The sequence below is a fragment of the Embiotoca jacksoni genome, unplaced genomic scaffold (genome assembly GCF_022577435.1).
Source record: "Embiotoca jacksoni isolate LCO1_2020_lvr unplaced genomic scaffold, fEmbJac1.0.p SCAF_106, whole genome shotgun sequence".
Taxonomy (NCBI): Eukaryota; Metazoa; Chordata; class Actinopteri; family Embiotocidae; genus Embiotoca; species Embiotoca jacksoni.
In genome coordinates, this window is record NW_027185237.1 from 606038 (window position 1) to 632032 (window position 25995).

Sequence of the window (25995 nt, forward strand, 5' to 3'; positions counted from 1 at the left end):
GTTCTCATGAGGATGCAGTTGAGTAGTGGATGTGACAAGGGAGTCAGAAAAAGAGAGATGAGAGAATATGATAAGTTATGGGACGAACTGAAGGATTCCCCTCAGACCAGGACATGATGGTGGTGTGGCCATGGCTGAGTAGAGCAGAAAATAAGACCAGAAAAGACATAAAGAAATGTGAAGAAGGTGGTCCTAAGGGGTGGACAGAAAAAAGGAAGTGGAAAAAGGAAAAGGAAGAGATGCAGGATAGGAGAAGATTGCATAATATGGCATTAGCAGGCGGAGCCACACAGCAAGTGTGGGAGAGTAAACGGAAAAAGCAGGTGACGAAAAGACCAGATGACACACTGCAGATTATGACTACCACGACGGACAAAACCGACCTACCCCCCATGACTTCAGCACCGAAATTGTATCCTGACCTGTCTCAGTCAACTGCACCCCCTCCTTATGTCTTGGGCCCACGGATACAGGCACCACTGTTCGCCATAAAAGGTGGAACTGTGGAGGCCGTTCCGGTGCCAGACGAGGGCCCAAGGCCAGGAGCAGACAGGGTTCGAGAGGAGTATGAACTACTAGCACAAGAACATCTCAGAATGGAGGGCGAGATTCAGAGTAAATTGACCCGACTGACATCGATGGTGGAAGAGGTAGAACAGGGCCTGAAAGCACCATGGACGGCAGAACAGCCCACGACTGAGACAGGAAAGAACAGAATGTATACCTCCACGCCTGCAGACCCAACCCAGGAACCCTGGGAGGTCAGAGCGCGTCGAGAGCGTGACCATCACTCGCTGAGGGAACAGGGAGGCACTGAAAGTAGGCGGAGACCAGAACATGAGCGGGGAGGGGATAGAGAGGGTGAGGAATCAGAGACAGGGAGTGAATCACACCACAGCGAGACAGAATCAGACGAAAACGGTCCGGTAGAGTTTGCAGCCCAACTTAATGGGCGCTTGCTTCTCTCCTCCCCTCACCCAGAACATAAGTCTACCATAAAACCAAATTCACATTCACACTCATACAACACCCGCTCCAAGGATAGACCCCGTCACATGATGATGCCCCTCTTAGACAAAGGCCCTGGAAAGGGGCTGGTGTATCAGCCCTTTTCGTTCACAGACATGAATGGCATCCTGGAAAAAATGCCCAGCCCATCAGAAGGGGGTGGCACCTGGATGGCAAAGTTCTGCCAACTCACCCAGGGACATACATTAGCTATGGGTGACTGGAGAGCACTGATTGGCCGCCAGCTGGCTGCACACGAGACCACACAAATTGAGATATCAGCCGACACAGGGACCGAACGAGATGATTCTCTCTTTACCCCTAAGGCCACAAGAATTGGAAAAGCAATGAGGGAGAGGTTTCCCCCACCGCTGGGTGCGATGCACTGTCTGACATTCACATATAAAGACGGAGCGAGTGTGGCAGAATTTTTACTTAAGTGCAGGAACACCTGGACGGAGGTGGCTGGGACACATCCTAGCTCGAGCCCCCTGCAAGCCACTCTTTTCCGTAAAGCTGTATTAGGAGGAATGCCACGGTCAGTACAGGATAACATGGAGGCTAATCCAGACATGTTAGGATCTGACAGTCAACAGTGGGAAAAACATTTAGCGCACCACACTAGAGCTCACCAACAGAAGCAAAAAGAGAAGGATGATGGTCTGAACGCGGCACAGACCCAGCTGTTAAAACTGCAATTAGAGGATGCTCGAAGTAGAGCTACTGCAACAAAAAGAGGTCACAAGGGGGAGGCACAAATGGTGGTACAACCGACACCTCAACCCGACACTTCACACATGCACACACCACCGACTCAACCACAGCAGACACCGCTGGCTCCACCTCCACTTCAGACCCACATGATGATGCCATATGCACCCTCTCCACAGTATTCTAATTGGCCACCCGCTCCTCCACAATATTGGCAGGGGCCCAGACAGAACAGGGGAGGGTTCAGAGGTAGAGCTCGGGGAGATGGCATGAGAGGAGGACCGCCCAGAGGGAACAGCTGTTTTATATGCGGACAGTCTGATCACTGGTTCAGGACCTGCCCACAAGGAAATGGGTGGTACTCTCCAGGGCCCCGACCGGACCCGCCTCCATTCCCTCCGCAAGGCTACAACCATCAAGCCCCAAATGCAGGGGTAGCACCACCCCCACCACCTGGACAGTACCCCCAGATGCAAGACCCCCGCTCCCATGAGGGGTGGTTCTGAGGAGGCCCGAGAAACACCAGCCATGTGGGGTTGGCAGACCCCTACATGACAATGAGAGTACTACAAAAGGACCTGCCCTTCCTAGTAGACACTGGTGCTCGCTATTCTACGCTAGCTGACAATGTGCCACCAGACAAACTCTCACACTCGACAATCAAGCTTGTTGGATTCTCGGGAAAATCTGAACACCTGCCTCTCACAACACCACTCCATGCGGTAGTGGCTGGACAGTCATTCACACATCAGTTCATCGCGGCCCCAACCTGCCCTGTAAATTTTATGGGGAGAGACATTTTGATCAGAACAGGAGCATCCATTTTGTGCAGCCCAGAAGGAGTGGTAGTGACTTTTCCGAATGGCACGTCGCTAAACTGCTCGTTGAACTCGATGTGTTCAGGGTCACAGATGATGTTGTCCGCAGACAACTCGCCCTCGGCACCAGGCAGATGGGCGGACATCTATTGGGGAACTGTACTACCGGAACCCACCACCGGGGGCGGAGTCTGGTCAACGTTTCAGGAGTGGAAACCCTGGATTGCCACTCTCCATCCTCATGCTCCTCCCTCTGATCCCCTCCATGTAACCCTATATTATGATCGGGATGATGATGAAGTATATCACGAAGCATTTGAAAAGGAAGTGGCGGATGTGGAATGGTCAATACAGTCCACATGCATTTTTATGGGTCCAGAGGGGGTGGCGGCAGCGGTTGACCTGACGTGGGACCAAATACAATGGTATAAAATGTCCACCGAGGCTACACCACATATCACACTCGCAGTACATACGGGACATCAGGCCAAAGACTTGGGCCCAATGACTAAACGATTGCTCGCACAAACTGATTGGCTGCACACCCAGATTCCTCATCTGTCGTTCTCACCTACTGAGAAGGCATACAGACTTACAAAACTTCTCACTGACAAGACAACCCTGGAACATCAACAAATTGAACGTTATCACGGCAGGGAAAAGACTGACCACCCCGACTCCGCTCACATGCTGGACTTACTGCCACAGGCATTATGGTCCACAGGCCCCACTGATGTGGGCTTCTGTGGTGGAGTCAAACCTATCACATTCTCACTCACTGATTACACACCCATTTGGCAGAAACAGTATCCCCACAAACAGGTGGCGGAGGTAGGCATAGGATACACTATTGTCGGTCTTTTAAATGCAGGAGTGTTGGAGCGGTCGGGTAGTGCATGGAACACACCTATCTTACCCGTTGAGAAACAAAACACCGGCAAATATCGCATGGCACATGACCTGAGACGTGTTAACAGCGTGGTGGCGACTCCCACTGTACCTGTTCCAAATCCCTACACGGCAATGTCAGGCCTCACACCAGACCACAAGTGGTTCTCCTGTATTGACCTGGCTAATGCGTTTTTCTGTCTGCCATTAGAACCATCCCTGCGTAATATTTTCTCATTTACATACCAGGGTCAACAGCTGCGGTACACACGCAAGGTTTCATTCTCTCGCCGGGGTTGTTTAATCAAGCCTTGAGAGACCAGCTGACGAATCTGACGTTACCACCTGGTGTCGTACTGATCCAGTATGTAGATGACCTCCTCTTAGCAGCCCCGAACCCCGCCCTGTGTCTTAAGGCCACTGAAATGTTGCTACTCCGGCTTTTCCAGATTGGATTTAAGGTCTCTCGGTCCAAGTTGCAATGCTGCCGCCAGTCAGTGACGTTTTTGGGCAGGGTTGTGTCTCAAAGTGGGACCGGCGTATCCGGATCACATAGAGATACTGTCCTGCATCATCCTAAACCCGTCACAGTCAAGGACATGTTATCATTTTTGGGGCTGACGGGATTCAGCAGACACTTTGTCCCTTTGTATGGTTGTTTGACTGCCCCGTTGAGGGCTATGGTAAACGAACAGGGCATGAGGAATCTCAGTGCACCCTTAATCTGGACCACGCAGGCGGAAATGGCGTTTATATCACTCAAAAACGCTCTTAGCACTGCTTCTGATCTGGCTGTCCCGGACTACAAAGTTCCATTCTATCTGGATGTTTCTGAAACAGCCCAGACAGCAAATGATGTGCTGTTTCAGAAAAAGGGGGGTGAGCGGAAAGTGTTGATGTATGTAAGTGTGACACTAGATGCTACAGAGAACAGGCACCCACCATGCACAAGACATGCAGCAGGAGTGGCAAAGATTTTGCAGAAAACGGCACACATAGTCATGCAACATCAATTAATAGTACTCACCACACACACAGTCGTGGCATATGTGAATTCTACAGCATTCACCATGTCATCATTAAGACAGACCAGGCTGGACAAAACACTGACAGCACCACACATCACATACACACACAAAGGCATTAACATGGCAGACAACATGGGAGAAGGAGAGCCGCATGTGTGTGAGGAAAGAGTGCAGAAAGATGTCAGGGTGAGAGAGAATCTACAGAGTACTCCCTTACAGGAAGCTGAGGAAACATTGTTCACCGACGGCTGTTGCTACAGACTTCCAGTGGAAGGACTGAAAGCAGCCCTAGCGGTGGTCAGGAGAACATAGGAAGGATTTGAGGAAGTGGTAGCAGAGCCAGTAGTTGGGAAAGAGTCAGCTCAGATAGCAGAACTACAGGCCATGATTAAAACACTAGAATGGGCAGAAGGGAAAGTTGTAAACATCTACACAGACTCAGCATATGTAGTGGGTGCTGTTCATATAGAGCTGAGACAATGGATCAGAGCAGGATTCCTGACTGCAGACAAGACACCCATCAGACATGAAGCAGACATGAAGAGACTGGTGGAGGCACTAATGAAGCTAAAAGCTGTGGCTATCATGAAGTGTAAAGGACACGACAAAACAGACACTTGGATTGCAATGAGCAATGATCAAGCAGACCAGGCTGCAAAGAGAGCGGCAGGATATGGAGCTGCATATGTTATGTTGCAAACCGACAGGACAATACAGGACATGCTGCCACAGTGTGATGTAGACATGATAAGAAAGGAGCAGACAAAGGCCTCTCCATGGGACACCAGTGTATGGCAGGACAGAGGAGCCACAGAACAGGATGGATTGTGGAGAGCCCCGGATGGTAGACTAGTTCTGCCACCAGGCCTGGTACAGAGGACATTACAGGAAGCACATGGTCTCACTCACTGTGGACAGAAACAGATGCAGAGACATCAGACCCATTGGTGGCATCTATTTCTACCGGCTATGATAGAAAACCACGTGGGAGAATGTAGTGTGTGTATGGTATACAATGTAAAGGCGACCATTAAGCCTCACCAAAGACAGTGTCCCCTGCCACCACTACCGGGGCAGGACATTATCATTGATTACACCGACATGATTGACAGAGTGGGAGAACACAGGTACCTCCTGGTAGCCGTGGATGCATACACTGGCTGGCCAGAGGCAATACCTGCTAAAAAAGAGGATGCAAAAACAGTGATCAAATTCTTGATAAATCACTACATACCCGTGCATGGGTTTCCTCGTCACATCCGTTCAGATAACGGCTCCCATTTCAAAAATAAAGACTTACAAGAAGTAGAAAAACATTTGGGCCTAAAACACGCATTTGGTGCCGTCTACCACCCTCAGTCACAGGGGAGGGTAGAAAGAATGAATCAGACACTGAAAAGTAAAATCAGTAAAGTATGTGCGCAAACCAAGCTGTCCTGGGTGGAGGCTCTGCCAGTAGCATTGATGGCAGTGCGCAGCTCTGTGAATTCTACCACAGGGTTCACTCCTTTTGAGCTGTGGACTGGACAGCAGTTTCCAGGTCCAGGCGCAGGAAACCCGGTGACGATCGAAACCAGTTCTTGGATGAAATATAAGCCATACTATGATCAACTAACAGCTTTGGTGTCAGGTTTCTATACCCAGGTGGCAGAGACAAAAGGGGGCAGTGAACCAGGAACACCACATACAGCGGAGTGGGTCCTCCTAAAGGTGATCAAGAGGAAGTGGTCGGAACCAAGGTGGACCGGACCGGACCATACAGAGTTAAGGAGAGGACAACACACGCAGTCCGGCTGGACGGCAAAGGAGAGAACTGGTATCACTGGTCACAGTGCACGGCAACAGACCCACCCCAGCGGACGCTGGGTCAAGTAACAGTTGATCTGACAAATCAGGATCAACAATAAGTGGAAGAGGGAGGAAAAAAAAAAACAAAAAAAAAAAAAAACAACTGTGCGAAAGAACTGTGATTGTGTGTTTTTCATATATATGCAATGTATGAAGTGCTGTAGCGGTAATGTGATGTGAGCTGTAATAAGAAGGTGAAAAGGGCGTGTGAGTAAAACATTTTTTACTAACAATACAGAGAAGATATCGAACAGCAACATCTGGAAAGTTGTAGTTACAATGGAGCCACGCCGGCAGTGGGTATGTGCATGTAGTGTAATATCTGTAATAATTGTTGCGTCAATACTGTGGTGGTTTAAAGGGCCGATGCCACACCAGGAGCGGGAAAACAGAGCATCAGAACACGCAGACAAATGGCTGACTTAATACGGGGGTATAGAGCTGAATTACATCAGAGGTTCATCCACTCTGTTCAAGTTTGATTTATGCGATGTAATCTCATGTTATGGTAACCCCAATTATTGGAGAGATTATGACATATATTGGTGCATTGCCACACATGTCCCACCGCAGTGTGGCTCCTGGGAGGACGTGCAAGGATGGACTCGAGGCCCAAAATCATGGGGTTCTCGTCAGTACGACTCAGTGGGTTCCAAATTTCATTTGTGCAAAGGCATGGATGTGCCTGGACAAAACGCTATGAGGCTCTCTATAACTGGGTTTATGGCCTATCAATCACTGTATCTCACGCTTGGAGTTGATCAGAGAGGGAAAGATCACACAGGACTGGTGAAAATTACTATAAAGACCACCACTACCCCGGGGCGCAAAGGATAGGTTGTAGTAACGGTTGACAAATCTGGGAAAGTGGCGACGAGCCCTCCTGAAAAGATCACACCTGTCGTTTTGCTCCATATCGCCACCGGATATAATGACAAGAACACGTGGCTAGATTGGCTATCAGCCACCGCATTGTCTCAGAATATGTCTGACTGTGTTGCATGCTCCTCAGCGAGGCCCACGCTGTTCACTGTCCCTGCTCCACTGTTTCCCGATATAGATCCTACAGGGTTTAATTGCATGCTGAAACTCACCATGCAGGCGCATCCAGGGGGCTGCGACACCTTGAGTGGGATTTTTCCCCCAGTTAAGAACACCACCATCCCACCTGTATTCACACCAAGAAAAGGTAATTATACCTGTTTCTCCAGCACAGGCGAGCGGGAGCTGGGAAACGTGGATCCAAGTTGGTGTTTACATAACATTGGCGTATCCAATTGGTCCAATAGAACACAGATGACATGGGGCAGAGCCGACCTTTTTTGGTATTGTGGGGAATATACATTGTATGTTCAGCTCCCACCTCAGTGGGGCGGCACCTGTGCACTGGTGAGGTTGGGCCTACCTTTAACCTTGCTGGGCTACAAAGGCAACGGAACGGGCACACACTCCCGTGCACGGACGCTTTTGGCATCGGATCCTCCACCTACATGGATGCCATTGGCGTCCCGAGAGGAGTGCCAGACGAATATAAATTAGTTGATCAAGTGGCTGCTGGGTTTGAAAATCTCCCTATTATATCTGCTCTGTTCCCCATTACACCCAATAAGAATGTTGATAGAATTAATTTTGTACATTACAATGTCCTCAGGCTGGCAAATGCCACACGGGACGCGGTAGCGGGGCTATCTGAGCAGTTGGTGGCGACCTCGCTGATGATGGTGCAGAATAGGATGGCGTTGGACATGCTGTTGGCTGAAAAAGTGGGTGTGTGCCACATGTTCGGGGATCAGTGCTGTACGTATATCGCCAACAACACAGCTCCTGATGGGTCAGTCACAAAAGCCTTAGAAGGTTTGAAAATTCTTTCCCGAGAAATGCATGAGATGTCAGGGATTGCTAATCCTCTGGGTGATTGGTTAGGAAAATGGTTTGGGAAATGGAAGAATGTGGTGGTCTCGGTATTCCTCTCGATTTTGGGGATGTTGTGTGCTTTTGCATTGTGTGCTGTTGTTGTGTTCCCTGCATTAGGTCATTGTGCAGTCGCATTATCGTGGCCACTGTGGAGAAGACGGGCAACCCTCCTCCCTACCAGATGTCCTTGCTCCTGGAAGGGGAGCTGGCCTTGATGGACAGGGAGGAGGATGATGAGGAGAATGTGGTGTAGGATTTGTTTGTATGCACCCATGTCTCTTTTGCATTGATTTGTGTTCTCTTTCTTTCTTACAGTTGTTGGTCTCCTGTGAGAGACCAAAAGGGGGAATTGTGCGATTCTGTGCTAGGTTATGTTTACAATAATACAACATATATATATGCCATATCATATTAATTATATATAGGTCGTATTATCAACTATTAATCCTAAGGGGTAGACGAAAGGCTGTGTTTGTGAATGAAGGTGTAGACAACAGGGTGTGGTTGTGAATGAAGGTGTAGAGGAAAGGTTGTGAATGAAGGTGTAAACAACAGGGTGTGGTTGTGAATGAAGGTGTAAACAACAGGGTGTGGTTGTGAATGAAGGTGTAAACAACAGGGTGTGGTTGTGAATGAAGGTGTAAACAACAGGGTGTGGTTGTGAATGAGAGTGAGAGTACTGTGCCAAACGAAAAGGTCACAGGAGGGGGTCTGCAACCTTTGGGGTCACATACTGTTGTTCTTTGAGGCACAAACAGGAACAGACGGCTGTCTGGAGGACTCCAGGATGTGAAGGAAGACAACCATCACCTCCTCCAACCAACAAAGGATACATCAATACACATGACTTTTTGGTGTCTGGACTATAAGAAGACTGGGTGAGGGAAAGTCAGAAGCTCAGACTTCGTGAACTGACACATACTCTGTTGCGGTCAGGGAAACATAGTCTGGACCCAGAGCTCTGTAAAATGGTTATTCTGCTGCTGTTAAATAAATATCTTGGAGCCTGACATCTTCTCCTATTGCCTCATTAAAGAACACGCAGGACTGGGGGCTGACACATTTTGGTTATTTAGCAGGAGCCCAAGTCCAACAACACACACACACACACACACACACACACACACACACACACACACACACACACACACACACACACACAGGCAGTTCACTCAGTCACAGAAACAAAGTGAGGAACAGTTTGTAACTTCTGTAAATCAGAGCATCAGCGCCCCCTGTAGGCTGAACAGTAAATTACAGGTGATCAGGTGACTCACCTGTGACGCACTTTCTTTCTCTGGCTGTTCAGAATTCTTTTAATCTGCCCGGAGACAGCTGACTGAAGGATGCTGATTGGTTCAAAGTATTTACGGAGAGAAAGTGAAAGAGTTGAGAAGCAGAAACAGACGGAACGAATACAGATTCAGATTAATCGATATTTTCTAATACAGATCGATCAGATTCAGATTAATCGATATGTTGGTCTTCCAGCTGATGTTTGTGTCTCTGTTCCTCCTCCAGACGACGAGTTCAGGTACTGAAATTCTGCTGTAAACAAGTTTCTGTGCTTCAGTGTTTTTACGAAGGCTCACCGGTCTGTTCATGTCTGATCTTTATCAATTATTTTGATGATTCATCATTTTAATTACTTATTGTTTTGTTTCTAAGAGGTCATAACATTGAGATGTGTCATCATGTCCTACAGACTTTGATGTTTTTAGAACTTTTACGTTTTAAAGCTGCTGCTGAAGTAATGCAAAGGAACTAGAGGAACACTGTCCTCTACAGGCAGAGACAGGAACTACAGAAACACTGTCCTCTACAGGCAGAGACAGGAACTACAGGAACACTGTCCTCTACAGACAGAGACAGGAACTACAGGAACACTGTCCCCTACAGGCAGAGACAGGAACTAGAGGAACACTGTCCTCTGCAGACAGAGACAGGAACTACAGGAACACTGTCCTCTACAGGCAGAGACAGGAACTAGAGGAACACTGTCCCCTACAGGTAGAGACAGGAACTACAGGAACACTGTCCTCTACAGGCAGAGACAGGAACTACAGAAACACTGTCCTCTACAGGCAGAGACAGGAACTACAGGAACACTGTCCTCTACAGACAGAGACAGGAACTACAGGAACACTGTCCCCTACAGGCAGAGACAGGAACTAGAGGAACACTGTCCTCTGCAGACAGAGACAGGAACTACAGGAACACTGTCCCCTACAGGCAGAGACAGGAACTAGAGGAACACTGTCCCCTACAGGCAGAGACAGGAACTACAGGAACACTGTCCTCTGCAGACAGAGACAGGAACTACAGGAACACTGTCCTCTACAGGCAGAGACAGGAACTACAGATTATAGTGTCTGACAAACGTATAAATGTAAAAGTATTTCTGTAAATATTATTAAATTGATGTTTCCCTCTTACCCATAATGCTTTGTTCCCATCAGGTTCAGGACGACACTCACTGTGGGTGTTGGCTTCGTCCATCTCAGGGTCAACTGTGTTTCCAGAGTTCAATATGGTCCTGAAGCTGGACGACATCCAGGTTGGTTACTATGACTCCACGATGGACCAGGTGATGAGGGTCGGGGGTGGAGGTGAGAAGGGGGCGGAGCTTGATCTGGGCCAGCAGGGCACGTCTGTGCTGCAGGATATTATCTTCAACATGAGGGAGAGACTTAATTGGGCCAAGCACAACTTCAACCTGACAGGAGTCGTCGTCCATCAGAGGCTGGTAGGCTGTGAGGTTCTGGACAGGCAGCCGGTGTTCAGCATGTTCAGGGAAGCCAACAACGGGCAGGAAGTAGAAAGCTTCATGTACAACATGACGGACTTCACGTTCACCGGCATCAACAGCTGGGAGATGTGGTTGGACTGGGCGAAGAGTACGTACGTCCATAAGCTCTGGACCAAAGTCTACCTACCGGTCTGCGTCCAGATTCTTCAAAACCTTCTGGACCGTGAGAAGAACCTCGTGATGCGTCGGGTTCGACCTCGAGTCCGCGTCCTAACGAAGCAGGTGGTGGGCGGAGCTCGAGTCACCTGCCTGGCCACAGACTTTTACCCTCGCCACATCAACCTGACGCTGCTGCGGGACGGCCGGCCCGTGGACGAGGACGAACTGACCGGCGGCTCGGTGCTACCCAACGGCAACGGCCTCTACCAGGTGGGGAAGACGCTGACGGTTGACGACGAGGAGCTGCGGAGGAAACACAGCTACACCTGTGCAGCGTCTCACCTGAGCCTCGACAACCGAATGGAGGTGAGCTGGAGGGCCGAGTTCTCGCGCTCGCACAGAGTTCCCGTCGTCTCCGTTCCCGTCTCCGTTCTGCTGCTGGTGCTGCTGGTGGTGGTGGTGCTGTGGTGGAGGAGGAGGAGGGCAAGGTCGGACAGTGTCGCCATGGAAACACAGGAGGAGGAGGCCGAAGACCAGGACCGAGCTGCAGCAGCAGACCCGGCGACGTGTGAGACCACGGAGTAACAACCAGGAACACCTGCAGCACCTCCCTCTGAACTGTCTTAAAGTGTGATACCACTGAAGGCCACTAGGGGCTCCAACAAAGACTCCATCAGTCAATCATCACGGTGTCATTAGATAAACTCCTTCTGGAAATAATCCCTCATTCATTAGAAAAGAAGATTCAAGAAGACCTGTTTTAGGGGGCGTGTCTGTTTGATTGACAGGCTGTGGTGCAGTCAGGTTACAGCTATCGGTGGGCGGGACGTAGTATCGTCAGGTTTCAATCAGATCAATCAGACCAACCGATCAAGAATCTCAAGAACACCTGGAGGGAATTTCATGAATTTGTAGCTTTAAATTGATTTTCAACCATCAAATTTCTTATTTGTTTACATATATATTTTTAATATTTCAGTGAAGGTAACGCAAGTTTATTTGTCCATCAGATTTCAACAACAATGTAATTCAAAGTGCTTCATATAAAACAATTAAAATCATCAAAACATCAGGCAAAGGAAAAGAAAATTTAAAAACAATTAAGAACATTGATCGAAACATTAAAAACAGTCATTAAAACATTAAACAAGCTCAAAATAGAATAAAAGTTGCAGAGCAGTTTAAGAAATAAAATACAGTAATAAAATGCAGAAATGCAGGAAATTGATCAACATCCTTGAATCTGGTTCAATTGAAGGCAGCAAACAGAAAAGTCTTCAATGTTGATTTGAAGCAGCTGAGAGTCTCAGCAGACCTGCAGCTTTCTGGGAGTTTGTTCCAGAAATGTGGAACATAGAAGCTGAACGCTGTTTCTCCATGTTTAGTTGTGACTCTGGGGACAGAAAGGAGACTCGTCCCAGACGACCTGAGGGGTCGGGATGGTTCAGAAGGTCGCAGCAGATCACAAATGTATTTTGGCCCTAAACTGTTCAGTGCTTTATAAACCAACAGCAGGATTTTAAAGTGGATTCATGTTGGACAGGAAGTCAGTGTAAAGACCTCAGAGCTGGAGTGATGTGATCCAGTTTCTTGGTCTCAGTGAGGACTCGAGCTGCAGCGCTCTGACTGACTTTTTACAGAGACCCTTGAACACACCGTTACAGTCGTCCAGTCTACTGAAGATGAATGCATGGACACGTTTTTCCAAATCCTGTTGAGACATAAATCCTCTAATCCTTGATATATTCTTCAGGTGATAGCAGGCTGATTTTGTAATTGTCTTGATATGTGTGTTCAGATTGAGGTCTGAATCAAAAACTACAGATTTCTGGCTCAGTTTGTGGTTTTTAACATCAGAGATTGAAGCTCAGCGCTGACTTTCAATCGTTCATCTTTGGCCCCAAAAACAATGACTTCTGTTTTATCTTTGTTTAATTGAAGAAACTTCTGGCACCTCCGGTTGTTGATTAGTTCAATGCATTTACAACCCTTGTATGGGATTATAGTCCCCTGGTGATATAGTTATGTAGATTTGTGTGTCGTCTGCATAATTACGATAACACACTTTGTTTCTTTTCATAATCTGAGCCAGTGGAAGCATGTAGATGTTGAACAGAAGAGGCCCCAGAATTGAACCTTGGGGAACACCACATGTCCTTTTAGTGTGCTCTGATGTGTAATTAGCTTCTGACAAAGTATTCTCGGTCCTTCAAGGAGGATTCAACCCAGTTTAGTGCCAGAGAGTCGTACCCAGATTATTAGTCTGTCCAGTAGTATGTCGTGATCGACCGTGTCGAATGCAGCACTGAGATCCAGTAATACGAAGACTGAAGTTCTGCTACTGTCTGTGTTTAAGTGGATGTCGATTTCCAGTGAAATCTGGAAATCTTTTTCTTTGTATTTTTATCATTTAAATAAAGTTTCGTGAGTTTTAAAAAAACAAATCACAGATTCTTGTTTTAATTTTAATTTTTTTTATTGCATTTAAAAAGGTGTCCCAACGTTTCCAGAAATAACTTTTTAAAAACAGATTAAACTTCATAAAATGGAGAAGGAATGTGATGACACACCTGTGACACACCTGTCTTTCTCTGGCTGTCAGGATCCCTGTCTAATCCTGTGTTCACCTTTTGTTCCCCTGATCTCTCCGGATGTGTTCTGTCATTCCCGTTTGTTGTTGTTTGCCATGTGCTTGGTGTTTTGGTCTGTGTCCTCCTCTGCCCGCCTCCAGACTCCTCCCATGGCCACGCCCCTGATCAGCCTGCACAGCTGCAGACAATCCAGGTGATCACCACCTGGCAGTTTATCTACCCCGGCCTCACACTCCACCGGCGGCAGTCCGTCCGATGTCCTACATTGGTATCCGGCCGGTGAGCAGTAAGTCCGGTTACTCGTTTTAACATCCCCGGTTCTGACCCGGTTCTGTCTCCAGCCTGCTGCAGTCCCATCTGTGTGCAGTTCCAGCTGTACTCTACTCTCAAAAAATAACCAGCATTTTCAACACATGGTTCACAGTTTACCCGCCGAGGTAACACACAAGGTTCACAGAGGTCGAGACCTCCTAAGGCGAGTCCCTGTAAGGGTAAGCCACAGCCACAAACCAAAGGTAAAAAAAAATGTCCAAAAGAGACTTTTTTTCATTGTTTACTGGTTGAGTTGCCTCAGTGAGAAGTAACTTGAGGCATGTCAGTTCAGAAAAAGGTCATACTCCAAAAAGTCATAAAAAAGTCATACTATAACATGTCATCTGAAATATGATCAAAAAGTCATATGTTGCACGACATGCTATAAATCTGACTTCCGTTCAAGTTAAGGAAGCCAGCATAGTGGTGAACCTGTCAGCGTTGTTGTATCTCTGTCTGAAGGTATCAGGTTCAATTCTCACGTGGAACATTATATGTGGAATTTGCACGTTCCTGCAAAACTAATAACCTAAAAGTAAATTTTGTCATCCATAATATGGATTACTAACTTATGCATGTAGTCCATAATGTAAAACATTACATTCAAGCAAGAACATGCAATAAGTTGTTTCATTCTTTTCCTTTCACTTTGCGGTTTTATTTTTTTCAATTTAGAATATATGTATAAAGTACTATCTAAACTCTTTTTGTCTTAACTTGAAGAAAAACATTATAATTAAGAATTAAAACTGCAACCTATTACTCCACGGTCCACAAATATTCATTCAAATGCGACCAAAATTGCCACAGACATTCTTTGGATAGTAGATATACGTGTTTTCAAGGAGGTCTGCAGTGATATTAAATATCTTCCTGTAATGTGTTGTGAATGCAAAACTTTTTCAATTTCTCCAAACGTTTCAACTTCACTAAAAGTTGAATCACCATCAACAGGTGGAATCTGAACCATTAATAACAACCTTGGTGAAGTAGAATCTTTTATCTGTTAAGTTAACCAGACTGTTGGCTGAGTCTCTGGAAGCTCTGAGTGAACTCCGTGGTACACTTTCTCCTGCCACGACTCATTCTCCGGCACCGAAGATAGTCCTGCGGTCTACGACGCCGACTGCCAGCTGGAAACGAAGTCGTGAAGACACGGGTTCGAGCCCGTATACACACATATAGACACAGACACACTCATACACACTCATACACAACCCGCCCCCCCCCACGCATACAGACACAAACACATGAAAATACAAAAATACACACACACACACACAGGCAGTTCACTCAGACACAGAAAGTGAGGAACAGTTTGTAACTTCTGTAAATCAGAGCATCAGCGCCCCCTGTAGGCTGAACAGTAAATTACAGGTGATCAGGTGACTCACCTGTGACGCACTTTCTTTCTCTGGCTGTTCAGAATTCTTTTAATCTGCCCGGAGACAGCTGACTGAAGGATGCTGATTGGTTCAAAGTATTTACGGAGAGAAAGTGAAAGAGTTGAGAAGCAGAAACAGACGGAACGAATACAGATTCAGATTAATCGATATTTTCTAATACAGATCGATCAGATTCAGATTAATCGATATGTTGGTCTTCCAGCTGATGTTTGTGTCTCTGTTCCTCCTCCAGACGACGAGTTCAGGTACTGAAATTCTGCTGTAAACAAGTTTCTGTGCTTCAGTGTTTTTACGAAGGCTCACCGGTCTGTTCATGTCTGATCTTTATCAATTATTTTGATGATTCATCATTTTAATTACTTATTGTTTTGTTTCTAAGAGGTCATAACATTGAGATGTGTCATCATGTCCTACAGACTTTGATGTTTTTAGAACTTTTACGTTTTAAAGCTGCTGCTGAAGTAATGCAAAGGAACTAGAGGAACACTGTCCTCTACAGGCAGAGACAGGAACTACAGGAACACTGTCCTCTACAGGCAGAGACAGGAACTACAGGAACACTGTCCTCTACAGGCAGAAACAGGAACTACAGGAACACTGTCCCCTACAGGCAGAGACAGGAACTACAGGAACACTGTCCCCTACAGGCAGAGACAGGAACTACAGGAACACTGTCCTCTACAGGCAGAGACAGGAACTACAGGAACACTGTCCTCTACAGGCAGAGACAGGAACTACAGAAACACTGTCCTCTACAGGCAGAGACAGGAACTACAGGAACACTGTCCTCTACAGACAGAGACAGGAACTACAGGAACACTGTCCCCTACAGGCAGAGACAGGAACTAGAGGAACACTGTCCTCTGCAGACAGAGACAGGAACTACAGGAACACTGTCCCCTACAGGCAGAGACAGGAACTAGAGGAACACTGTCCCCTACAGGCAGAGACAGGAACTACAGGAACACTGTCCTCTGCAGACAGAGACAGGAACTACAGGAACACTGTCCTCTACAGGCAGAGACAGGAACTACAGATTATAGTGTCTGACAAACGTATAAATGTAAAAGTATTTCTGTAAATATTATTAAATTGATGTTTCCCTCTTACCCATAATGCTTTGTTCCCATCAGGTTCAGGACGACACTCACTGTGGGTGTTGGCTTCGTCCATCTCAGGGTCAACTGTGTTTCCAGAGTTCAATATGGTCCTGAAGCTGGACGACATCCAGGTTGGTTACTATGACCCGACGATGGACCGGGTGATGAGGGTCGGGGGTGGAGGTGAGAAGGGGGCGGAGCTTGATCTGGGCCAGCAGGGCACGTCTGTGCTGCAGGATATTATCTTCAACATGAGGGAGAGACTTAATTGGGCCAAGCACAACTTCAACCTGACAGGAGTCGTCGTCCATCAGAGGCTGGTAGGCTGTGAGGTTCTGGACAGGCAGCCGGTGTTCAGCATGTTCAGGGAAGCCAACAACGGGCAGGAAGTAGAAAGCTTCATGTACAACATGACGGACTTCACGTTCACCGGCATCAACAGCTGGGAGATGTGGTTGGACTGGGCGAAGAGTACGTACGTCCATAAGCTCTGGACCAAAGTCTACCTACCGGTCTGCGTCCAGATTCTTCAAAACCTTCTGGACCGTGAGAAGAACCTCGTGATGCGTCGGGTTCGACCTCGAGTCCGCGTCCTAACGAAGCAGGTGGTGGGCGGAGCTCGAGTCACCTGCCTGGCCACAGACTTTTACCCTCGCCACATCAACCTGACGCTGCTGCGGGACGGCCGGCCCGTGGACGAGGACGAACTGACTGGCGGCTCGGTGCTACCCAACGGCAACGGCCTCTACCAGGTGGGGAAGACGCTGACGGTTGACGACGAGGAGCTGCGGAGGAAACACAGCTACACCTGTGCAGCGTCTCACCTGAGCCTCGACAACCGAATGGAGGTGAGCTGGAGGGCCGAGTTCTCGCGCTCGCACAGAGTTCCCGTCGTCTCCGTTCCCGTCTCCGTTCTGCTGCTGGTGCTGCTGGTGGTGGTGGTGCTGTGGTGGAGGAGGAGGAGGGCAAGGTCGGACAGTGTCGCCATGGAAACACAGGAGGAGGAGGCCGAAGACCAGGACCGAGCTGCAGCAGCAGACCCGGCGACGTGTGAGACCACGGAGTAACAACCAGGAACACCTGCAGCACCTCCCTCTGAACTGTCTTAAAGTGTGATACCACTGAAGGCCACTAGGGGCTCCAACAAAGACTCCATCAGTCAATCATCACGGTGTCATTAGATAAACTCCTTCTGGAAATAATCCCTCATTCATTAGAAAAGAAGATTCAAGAAGACCTGTTTTAGGGGGCGTGTCTGTTTGATTGACAGGCTGTGGTGCAGTCAGGTTACAGCTATCGGTGGGCGGGACGTAGTATCGTCAGGTTTCAATCAGATCAATCAGATGCACTCATCAAGAATCTCAAGAACACCTGGAGGGAATTTCATGAATTTGTAGCTTTAAATTGATTTTCAACCATCAAATTTCTTATTTGTTTACATATATATTTTTAATATTTCAGTGAAGGTAACGCAAGTTTATTTGTCCATCAGATTTCAACAACAATGTAATTCAAAGTGCTTCATATAAAACAATTAAAATCATCAAAACATCAGGCAAAGGAAAAGAAAATTTAAAAACAATTAAGAACATTGATCGAAACATTAAAAACAGTCATTAAAACATTAAACAAGCTCAAAATAGAATAAAAGTTGCAGAGCAGTTTAAGAAATAAAATACAGTAATAAAATGCAGAAATGCAGGAAATTGATCAACATCCTTGAATCTGGTTCAATTGAAGGCAGCAAACAGAAAAGTCTTCAATGTTGATTTGAAGCAGCTGAGAGTCTCAGCAGACCTGCAGCTTTCTGGGAGTTTGTTCCAGAAATGTGGAACATAGAAGCTGAACGCTGCTTCTCCATGTTTAGTTGTGACTCTGGGGACAGAAAGGAGACTCGTCCCAGACGACCTGAGGGGTCGGGATGGTTCAGAAGGTCGCAGCAGATCACAAATGTATTTTGGCCCTAAACTGTTCAGTGCTTTATAAACCAACAGCAGGATTTTAAAGTGGATTCATGTTGGACAGGAAGTCAGTGTAAAGACCTCAGAGCTGGAGTGATGTGATCCAGTTTCTTGGTCTCAGTGAGGACTCGAGCTGCAGCGCTCTGACTGACTTTTTACAGAGACCCTTGAACACACCGTTACAGTCGTCCAGTCTACTGAAGATGAATGCATGGACACGTTTTTCCAAATCCTGTTGAGACATAAATCCTCTAATCCTTGATATATTCTTCAGGTGATAGCAGGCTGATTTTGTAATTGTCTTGATATGTGTGTTCAGATTGAGGTCTGAATCAAAAACTACAGATTTCTGGCTCAGTTTGTGGTTTTTAACATCAGAGATTGAAGCTCAGCGCTGACTTTCAATCGTTCATCTTTGGCCCCAAAAACAATGACTTCTGTTTTATCTTTGTTTAATTGAAGAAACTTCTGGCACCTCCGGTTGTTGATTAGTTCAATGCATTTACAACCCTTGAGTGGGATTATAGTCCCCTGGTGATATAGTTATGTAGATTTGTGTGTCGTCTGCATAATTACGATAACACACTTTGTTTCTTTTCATAATCTGAGCCAGTGGAAGCATGTAGATGTTGAACAGAAGAGGCCCCAGAATTGAACCTTGGGGAACACCACATGTCCTTTTAGTGTGCTCTGATGTGTAATTAGCTTCTGACAAAGTATTCTCGGTCCTTCAAGTAGGATTCAACCCAGTTTAGTGCCAGAGAGTCGTACCCAGATTATTAGTCTGTCCAGTAGTATGTTGTGATCGACCGTGTCGAATGCAGCACTGAGATCCAGTAATACGAAGACTGAAGTTCTGCTACTGTCTGTGTTTAAGTGGATGTCGATTTCCAGTGAAATCTGGAAATCTTTTTCTTTGTATTTTTATCATTTAAATAAAGTTTCGTGAGTTTTAAAAAAACAAATCACAGATTCTTGTTTTAATTTTAATTTTTTTTATTGCATTTAAAAAGGTGTCCCAACGTTTCCAGAAATAACTTTTTAAAAACAGATTAAACTTCATAAAATGGAGAAGGAATGTGATGACACACCTGTGACACACCTGTCTTTCTCTGGCTGTCAGGATCCCTGTCTAATCCTGTGTTCACCTTTTGTTCCCCTGATCTCTCCGGATGTGTTCTGTCATTCCCGTTTGTTGTTGTTTGCCATGTGCTTGGTGTTTTGGTCTGTGTCCTCCTCTGCCCGCCTCCAGACTCCTCCCATGGCCACGCCCCTGATCAGCCTGCACAGCTGCAGACAATCCAGGTGATCACCACCTGGCAGTTTATCTACCCCGGCCTCACACTCCACCGGCGGCAGTCCGTCCGATGTCCTACATTGGTATCCGGCCGGTGAGCAGTAAGTCCGGTTACTCGTTTTAACATCCCCGGTTCTGACCCGGTTCTGTCTCCAGCCTGCTGCAGTCCCATCTGTGTGCAGTTCCAGCTGTACTCTACTCTCAAAAAATAACCAGCATTTTCAACATATGGTTCACAGTTTACCCGCCGAGGTAACACACAAGGTTCACAGAGGTCGAGACCTCCTAAGGCGAGTCCCTGTAAGGGTAAGCCACAGCCACAAACCAAAGGTAAAAAAAAATGTCCAAAAGAGACTTTTTTTCATTGTTTACTGGTTGAGTTGCCTCACAGTGAGAAGTAACTTGAGGCATGTCAGTTCAGAAAAAGGTCATACTCCAAAAAGTCATAAAAAAGTCATACTATAACATGTCATCTGAAATATGATCAAAAAGTCATATGTTGCACGACATGCTATAAATCTGACTTCCGTTCAAGTTAAGAAAGCCAGCATAGTGGTGAACCTGTCAGCGTTGTTGTATCTCTGTCTGAAGGTATCAGGTTCAATTCCCACGTGGAACATTATATGTGGAATTTGCACGTTCCTGCAAAACTAATAACCTAAAAGTAAATTTTGTCATCCATAATATGGATTACTAACTTATGCATGTAGTCCATAATGTAAAACATTACATTCAAGCAAGAACATGCAATAAGTTGTTTCATTCTTTTCCTTTCACTTTGCGGTTTTATTTTTTTCAATTTAGAATATATGTATAAAGTACTATCTAAACTCTTTTTGTCTTAACTTGAAGAAAAACATTATAATTAAGAATTAAAACTGCAACCTATTACTCCACGGTCCACAAATATTCATTCAAATGCGACCAAAATTGCCACAGACATTCTTTGGATAGTAGATATACGTGTTTTCAAGGAGGTCTGCAGTGATATTAAATATCTTCCTGTAATGTGTTGTGAATGCAAAACTTTTTCAATTTCTCCAAACGTTTCAACTTCACTAAAAGTTGAATCACCATCAACAGGTGGAATCTGAACCATTAATAACAACCTTGGTGAAGGAGAATCTTTTATCTGTTAAGTTAACCAGACTGTTGGCTGAGTCTTTGGAAGCTCTGAGTGAACTCCGTGGTACACTTTCTCCTGCCACGATTCATTCTCCGGCACCGAAGATAGTCCTGCGGTCTACGACGCCGACTGCCAGCTGGAAACGAAGTCGTGAAGACACGAGTTCGAGCCCGTATACACACATATAGACACACACACACTCATACACACTCATACACAACCCGCCCCCCCCCACGCATACAGACACAAACACATGAAAATACAAAAATACACACACACACACACAGGCAGTTCACTCAGACACAGAAAGTGAGGAACAGTTTGTAACTTCTGTAAATCAGAGCATCAGCGCCCCCTGTAGGCTGAACAGTAAATTACAGGTGATAAGGTGACTCACCTGTGACACCTTTCCTTCTCTAGCTGTTCAGAACTCTTTTAATCTGCCCGGAGACAGCTGACTGAAGGATGCTGATTGGTTCAAAGTATTTACTAGCGACTGTAAAAGAGTTGAGAAGCAGAAACAGACGGAACGAATACAGATTCAGATTAATCGATATTTTCTAATACAGATCGATCAGATTCAGATTAATCGATATTTTCTAATACAGATTGATCAGATTCAGATTAATCGATATGTTGGTCTTCCAGCTGATGTTTGTGTCTCTGTTCCTCCTCCAGACGACGAGTTCAGGTACTGAAATTCTGCTGTAAACAAGTTTCTGTGCTTCAGTGTTTTTACGAAGGCTCACCGGTCTGTTCATGTCTGATCTTTATCAATTATTTTGATGATTCATCATTTTAATGACTTATTGTTTTGTTTCTAAGAGGTCATAACATTGAGATGTGTCATCATGTCCTACAGACTTTGATGTTTTTAGAACTTTTACGTTTTAAAGCTGCTGCTGAAGTAATGCAAAGGAACTAGAGGAACACTGTCCCCTACAGGCAGAGACAGGAACTACAGGAACACTGTCCTCTACAGGCAGAGACAGGAACTACAGGAACACTGTCCTCTACAGGCAGAGACGGGAACTACAGGAACACTGTCCTCTACAGGCAGAGACAGGAACTAGAGGAACACTGTCCTCTACAGGCAGAGACAGGAACTACAGGAACACTGTCCTCTACAGGCAGAGACAGGAACTACAGGAACACTGTCCTCTACAGACAGAGACGGGAACTACAGGAACACTGTCCTCTACAGGTAGAGACGGGAACTAGAGGAACACTGTCCCCTACAGGCAGAGACAGGAACTAGAGGAACACTGTCCTCTACAGGCAGAGACAGGAACTACAGAAACACTGTCCTCTACAGGCAGAGACAGGAACTACAGGAACACTGTCCTCTACAGACAGAGACAGGAACTACAGGAACACTGTCCCCTACAGGCAGAGACAGGAACTAGAGGAACACTGTCCTCTGCAGACAGAGACAGGAACTACAGGAACACTGTCCCCTACAGGCAGAGACAGGAACTAGAGGAACACTGTCCCCTACAGGCAGAGACAGGAACTACAGGAACACTGTCCTCTGCAGACAGAGACAGGAACTACAGGAACACTGTCCTCTACAGGCAGAGACAGGAACTACAGATTATAGTGTCTGACAAACGTATAAATGTAAAAGTATTTCTGTAAATATTATTAAATTGATGTTTCCCTCTTACCCATAATGCTTTGTTCCCATCAGGTTCAGGACGACACTCACTGTGGGTGTTGGCTTCGTCCATCTCAGGGTCAACTGTGTTTCCAGAGTTCAATATGGTCCTGAAGCTGGACGACATCCAGGTTGGTTACTATGACCCGACGATGGACCGGGTGATGAGGGTCGGGGGTGGAGGTGAGAAGGGGGCGGAGCTTGATCTGGGCCAGCAGGGCACGTCTGTGCTGCAGGATATTATCTTCAACATGAGGGAGAGACTTAATTGGGCCAAGCACAACTTCAACCTGACAGGAGTCGTCGTCCATCAGAGGCTGGTAGGCTGTGAGGTTCTGGACAGGCAGCCGGTGTTCAGCATGTTCAGGGAAGCCAACAACGGGCAGGAAGTAGAAAGCTTCATGTACAACATGACGGACTTCACGTTCACCGGCATCAACAGCTGGGAGATGTGGTTGGACTGGGCGAAGAGTACGTACGTCCATAAGCTCTGGACCAAAGTCTACCTACCGGTCTGCGTCCAGATTCTTCAAAACCTTCTGGACCGTGAGAAGAACCTCGTGATGCGTCGGGTTCGACCTCGAGTCCGCGTCCTAACGAAGCAGGTGGTGGGCGGAGCTCGAGTCACCTGCCTGGCCACAGACTTTTACCCTCGCCACATCAACCTGACGCTGCTGCGGGACGGCCGGCCCGTGGACGAGGACGAACTGACCGGCGGCTCGGTGCTACCCAACGGCAACGGCCTCTACCAGGTGGGGAAGACGCTGACGGTTGACGACGAGGAGCTGCGGAGGAAACACAGCTACACCTGTGCAGCGTCTCACCTGAGCCTCGACAACCGAATGGAGGTGAGCTGGAGGGCCGAGTTCTCGCGCTCGCACAGAGTTCCCGTCGTCTCCGTTCCCGTCTCCGTTCTGCTGCTGGTGCTGCTGGTGGTGGTGGTGCTGTGGTGGAGGAGGAGGAGGGCAAGGTCGGACAGTGTCGCCATGGAAACACAGGAGGAGGAGGCCGAAGACCAGGACCGAGCTGCAGCAGCAGACCCGGCGACGTGTGAGACCACGGAGTAACAACCAGGAACACCTGCAGCACCTCCCTCTGAACTGTCTTAAAGTGTGATACCACTGAAGGCCACTAGGGGCTCCAACAAAGACTCCATCAGTCAATCATCACGGTGTCATTAGATAAACTCCTTCTGGAAATAATCCCTCATTCATTAGAAAAGAAGATTCAAGAAGACCTGTTTTAGGGGGCGTGTCTGTTTGATTGACAGGCTGTGGTGCAGTCAGGTTACAGCTATCGGTGGGCGGGACGTAGTATCGTCAGGTTTCAATCAGATCAATCAGATGCACTCATCAAGAATCTCAAGAACACCTGGAGGGAATTTCATGAATTTGTAGCTTTAAATTGATTTTCAACCATCAAATTTCTTATTTGTTTACATATATATTTTTAATATTTCAGTGAAGGTAACGCAAGTTTATTTGTCCATCAGATTTCAACAACAATGTAATTCAAAGTGCTTCATATAAAACAATTAAAATCATCAAAACATCAGGCAAAGGAAAAGAAAATTTAAAAACAATTAAGAACATTGATCGAAACATTAAAAACAGTCATTAAAACATTAAACAAGCTCAAAATAGAATAAAAGTTGCAGAGCAGTTTAAGAAATAAAATACAGTAATAAAATGCAGAAATGCAGGAAATTGATCAACATCCTTGAATCTGGTTCAATTGAAGGCAGCAAACAGAAAAGTCTTCAATGTTGATTTGAAGCAGCTGAGAGTCTCAGCAGACCTGCAGCTTTCTGGGAGTTTGTTCCAGAAATGTGGAACATAGAAGCTGAACGCTGCTTCTCCATGTTTAGTTGTGACTCTGGGGACAGAAAGGAGACTCGTCCCAGACGACCTGAGGGGTCGGGATGGTTCAGAAGGTCGCAGCAGATCACAAATGTATTTTGGCCCTAAACTGTTCAGTGCTTTATAAACCAACAGCAGGATTTTAAAGTGGATTCATGTTGGACAGGAAGTCAGTGTAAAGACCTCAGAGCTGGAGTGATGTGATCCAGTTTCTTGGTCTCAGTGAGGACTCGAGCTGCAGCGCTCTGACTGACTTTTTACAGAGACCCTTGAACACACCGTTACAGTCGTCCAGTCTACTGAAGATGAATGCATGGACACGTTTTTCCAAATCCTGTTGAGACATAAATCCTCTAATCCTTGATATATTCTTCAGGTGATAGCAGGCTGATTTTGTAATTGTCTTGATATGTGTGTTCAGATTGAGGTCTGAATCAAAAACTACAGATTTCTGGCTCAGTTTGTGGTTTTTAACATCAGAGATTGAAGCTCAGCGCTGACTTTCAATCGTTCATCTTTGGCCCCAAAAACAATGACTTCTGTTTTATCTTTGTTTAATTGAAGAAACTTCTGGCACCTCCGGTTGTTGATTAGTTCAATGCATTTACAACCCTTGAGTGGGATTATAGTCCCCTGGTGATATAGTTATGTAGATTTGTGTGTCGTCTGCATAATTACGATAACACACTTTGTTTCTTTTCATAATCTGAGCCAGTGGAAGCATGTAGATGTTGAACAGAAGAGGCCCCAGAATTGAACCTTGGGGAACACCACATGTCCTTTTAGTGTGCTCTGATGTGTAATTAGCTTCTGACAAAGTATTCTCGGTCCTTCAAGTAGGATTCAACCCAGTTTAGTGCCAGAGAGTCGTACCCAGATTATTAGTCTGTCCAGTAGTATGTTGTGATCGACCGTGTCGAATGCAGCACTGAGATCCAGTAATACGAAGACTGAAGTTCTGCTACTGTCTGTGTTTAAGTGGATGTCGATTTCCAGTGAAATCTGGAAATCTTTTTCTTTGTATTTTTATCATTTAAATAAAGTTTCGTGAGTTTTAAAAAAACAAATCACAGATTCTTGTTTTAATTTTAATTTTTTTTATTGCATTTAAAAAGGTGTCCCAACGTTTCCAGAAATAACTTTTTAAAAACAGATTAAACTTCATAAAATGGAGAAGGAATGTGATGACACACCTGTGACACACCTGTCTTTCTCTGGCTGTCAGGATCCCTGTCTAATCCTGTGTTCACCTTTTGTTCCCCTGATCTCTCCGGATGTGTTCTGTCATTCCCGTTTGTTGTTGTTTGCCATGTGCTTGGTGTTTTGGTCTGTGTCCTCCTCTGCCCGCCTCCAGACTCCTCCCATGGCCACGCCCCTGATCAGCCTGCACAGCTGCAGACAATCCAGGTGATCACCACCTGGCAGTTTATCTACCCCGGCCTCACACTCCACCGGCGGCAGTCCGTCCGATGTCCTACATTGGTATCCGGCCGGTGAGCAGTAAGTCCGGTTACTCGTTTTAACATCCCCGGTTCTGACCCGGTTCTGTCTCCAGCCTGCTGC

At 46.4% G+C, this 25995-nt stretch overlaps 3 protein-coding genes across 3 annotated transcripts; all 3 read left to right on the plus strand.

The window, feature by feature from the left end:
- The first annotated feature begins 9595 nt into the window (after positions 1 to 9595).
- Positions 9596 to 13567, plus strand: LOC138215045 (major histocompatibility complex class I-related gene protein-like). Its single transcript, XM_069176995.1, has 2 exons — positions 9596 to 9749; positions 10675 to 13567. The coding sequence occupies exons 1-2, from the start codon at positions 9692 to 9694 to the stop codon at positions 11706 to 11708; spliced, it is 1092 nt and encodes a 363-aa protein (XP_069033096.1). The 5' UTR covers positions 9596 to 9691; the 3' UTR covers positions 11709 to 13567.
- A 1956-nt stretch (positions 13568 to 15523) lies between these two features.
- LOC138215052 (major histocompatibility complex class I-related gene protein-like) lies at positions 15524 to 19458 on the plus strand. The gene is made up of 2 exons (XM_069177006.1): positions 15524 to 15677; positions 16566 to 19458. The coding sequence occupies exons 1-2, from the start codon at positions 15620 to 15622 to the stop codon at positions 17597 to 17599; spliced, it is 1092 nt and encodes a 363-aa protein (XP_069033107.1). The 5' UTR covers positions 15524 to 15619; the 3' UTR covers positions 17600 to 19458.
- A 3122-nt stretch (positions 19459 to 22580) lies between these two features.
- Positions 22581 to 25499, plus strand: LOC138215062 (hereditary hemochromatosis protein homolog). Its single transcript, XM_069177019.1, has one exon. The coding sequence runs from the start codon at positions 22678 to 22680 to the stop codon at positions 23638 to 23640; it is 963 nt and encodes a 320-aa protein (XP_069033120.1). The 5' UTR covers positions 22581 to 22677; the 3' UTR covers positions 23641 to 25499.
- The last annotated feature ends 496 nt before the right edge of the window (positions 25500 to 25995 follow it).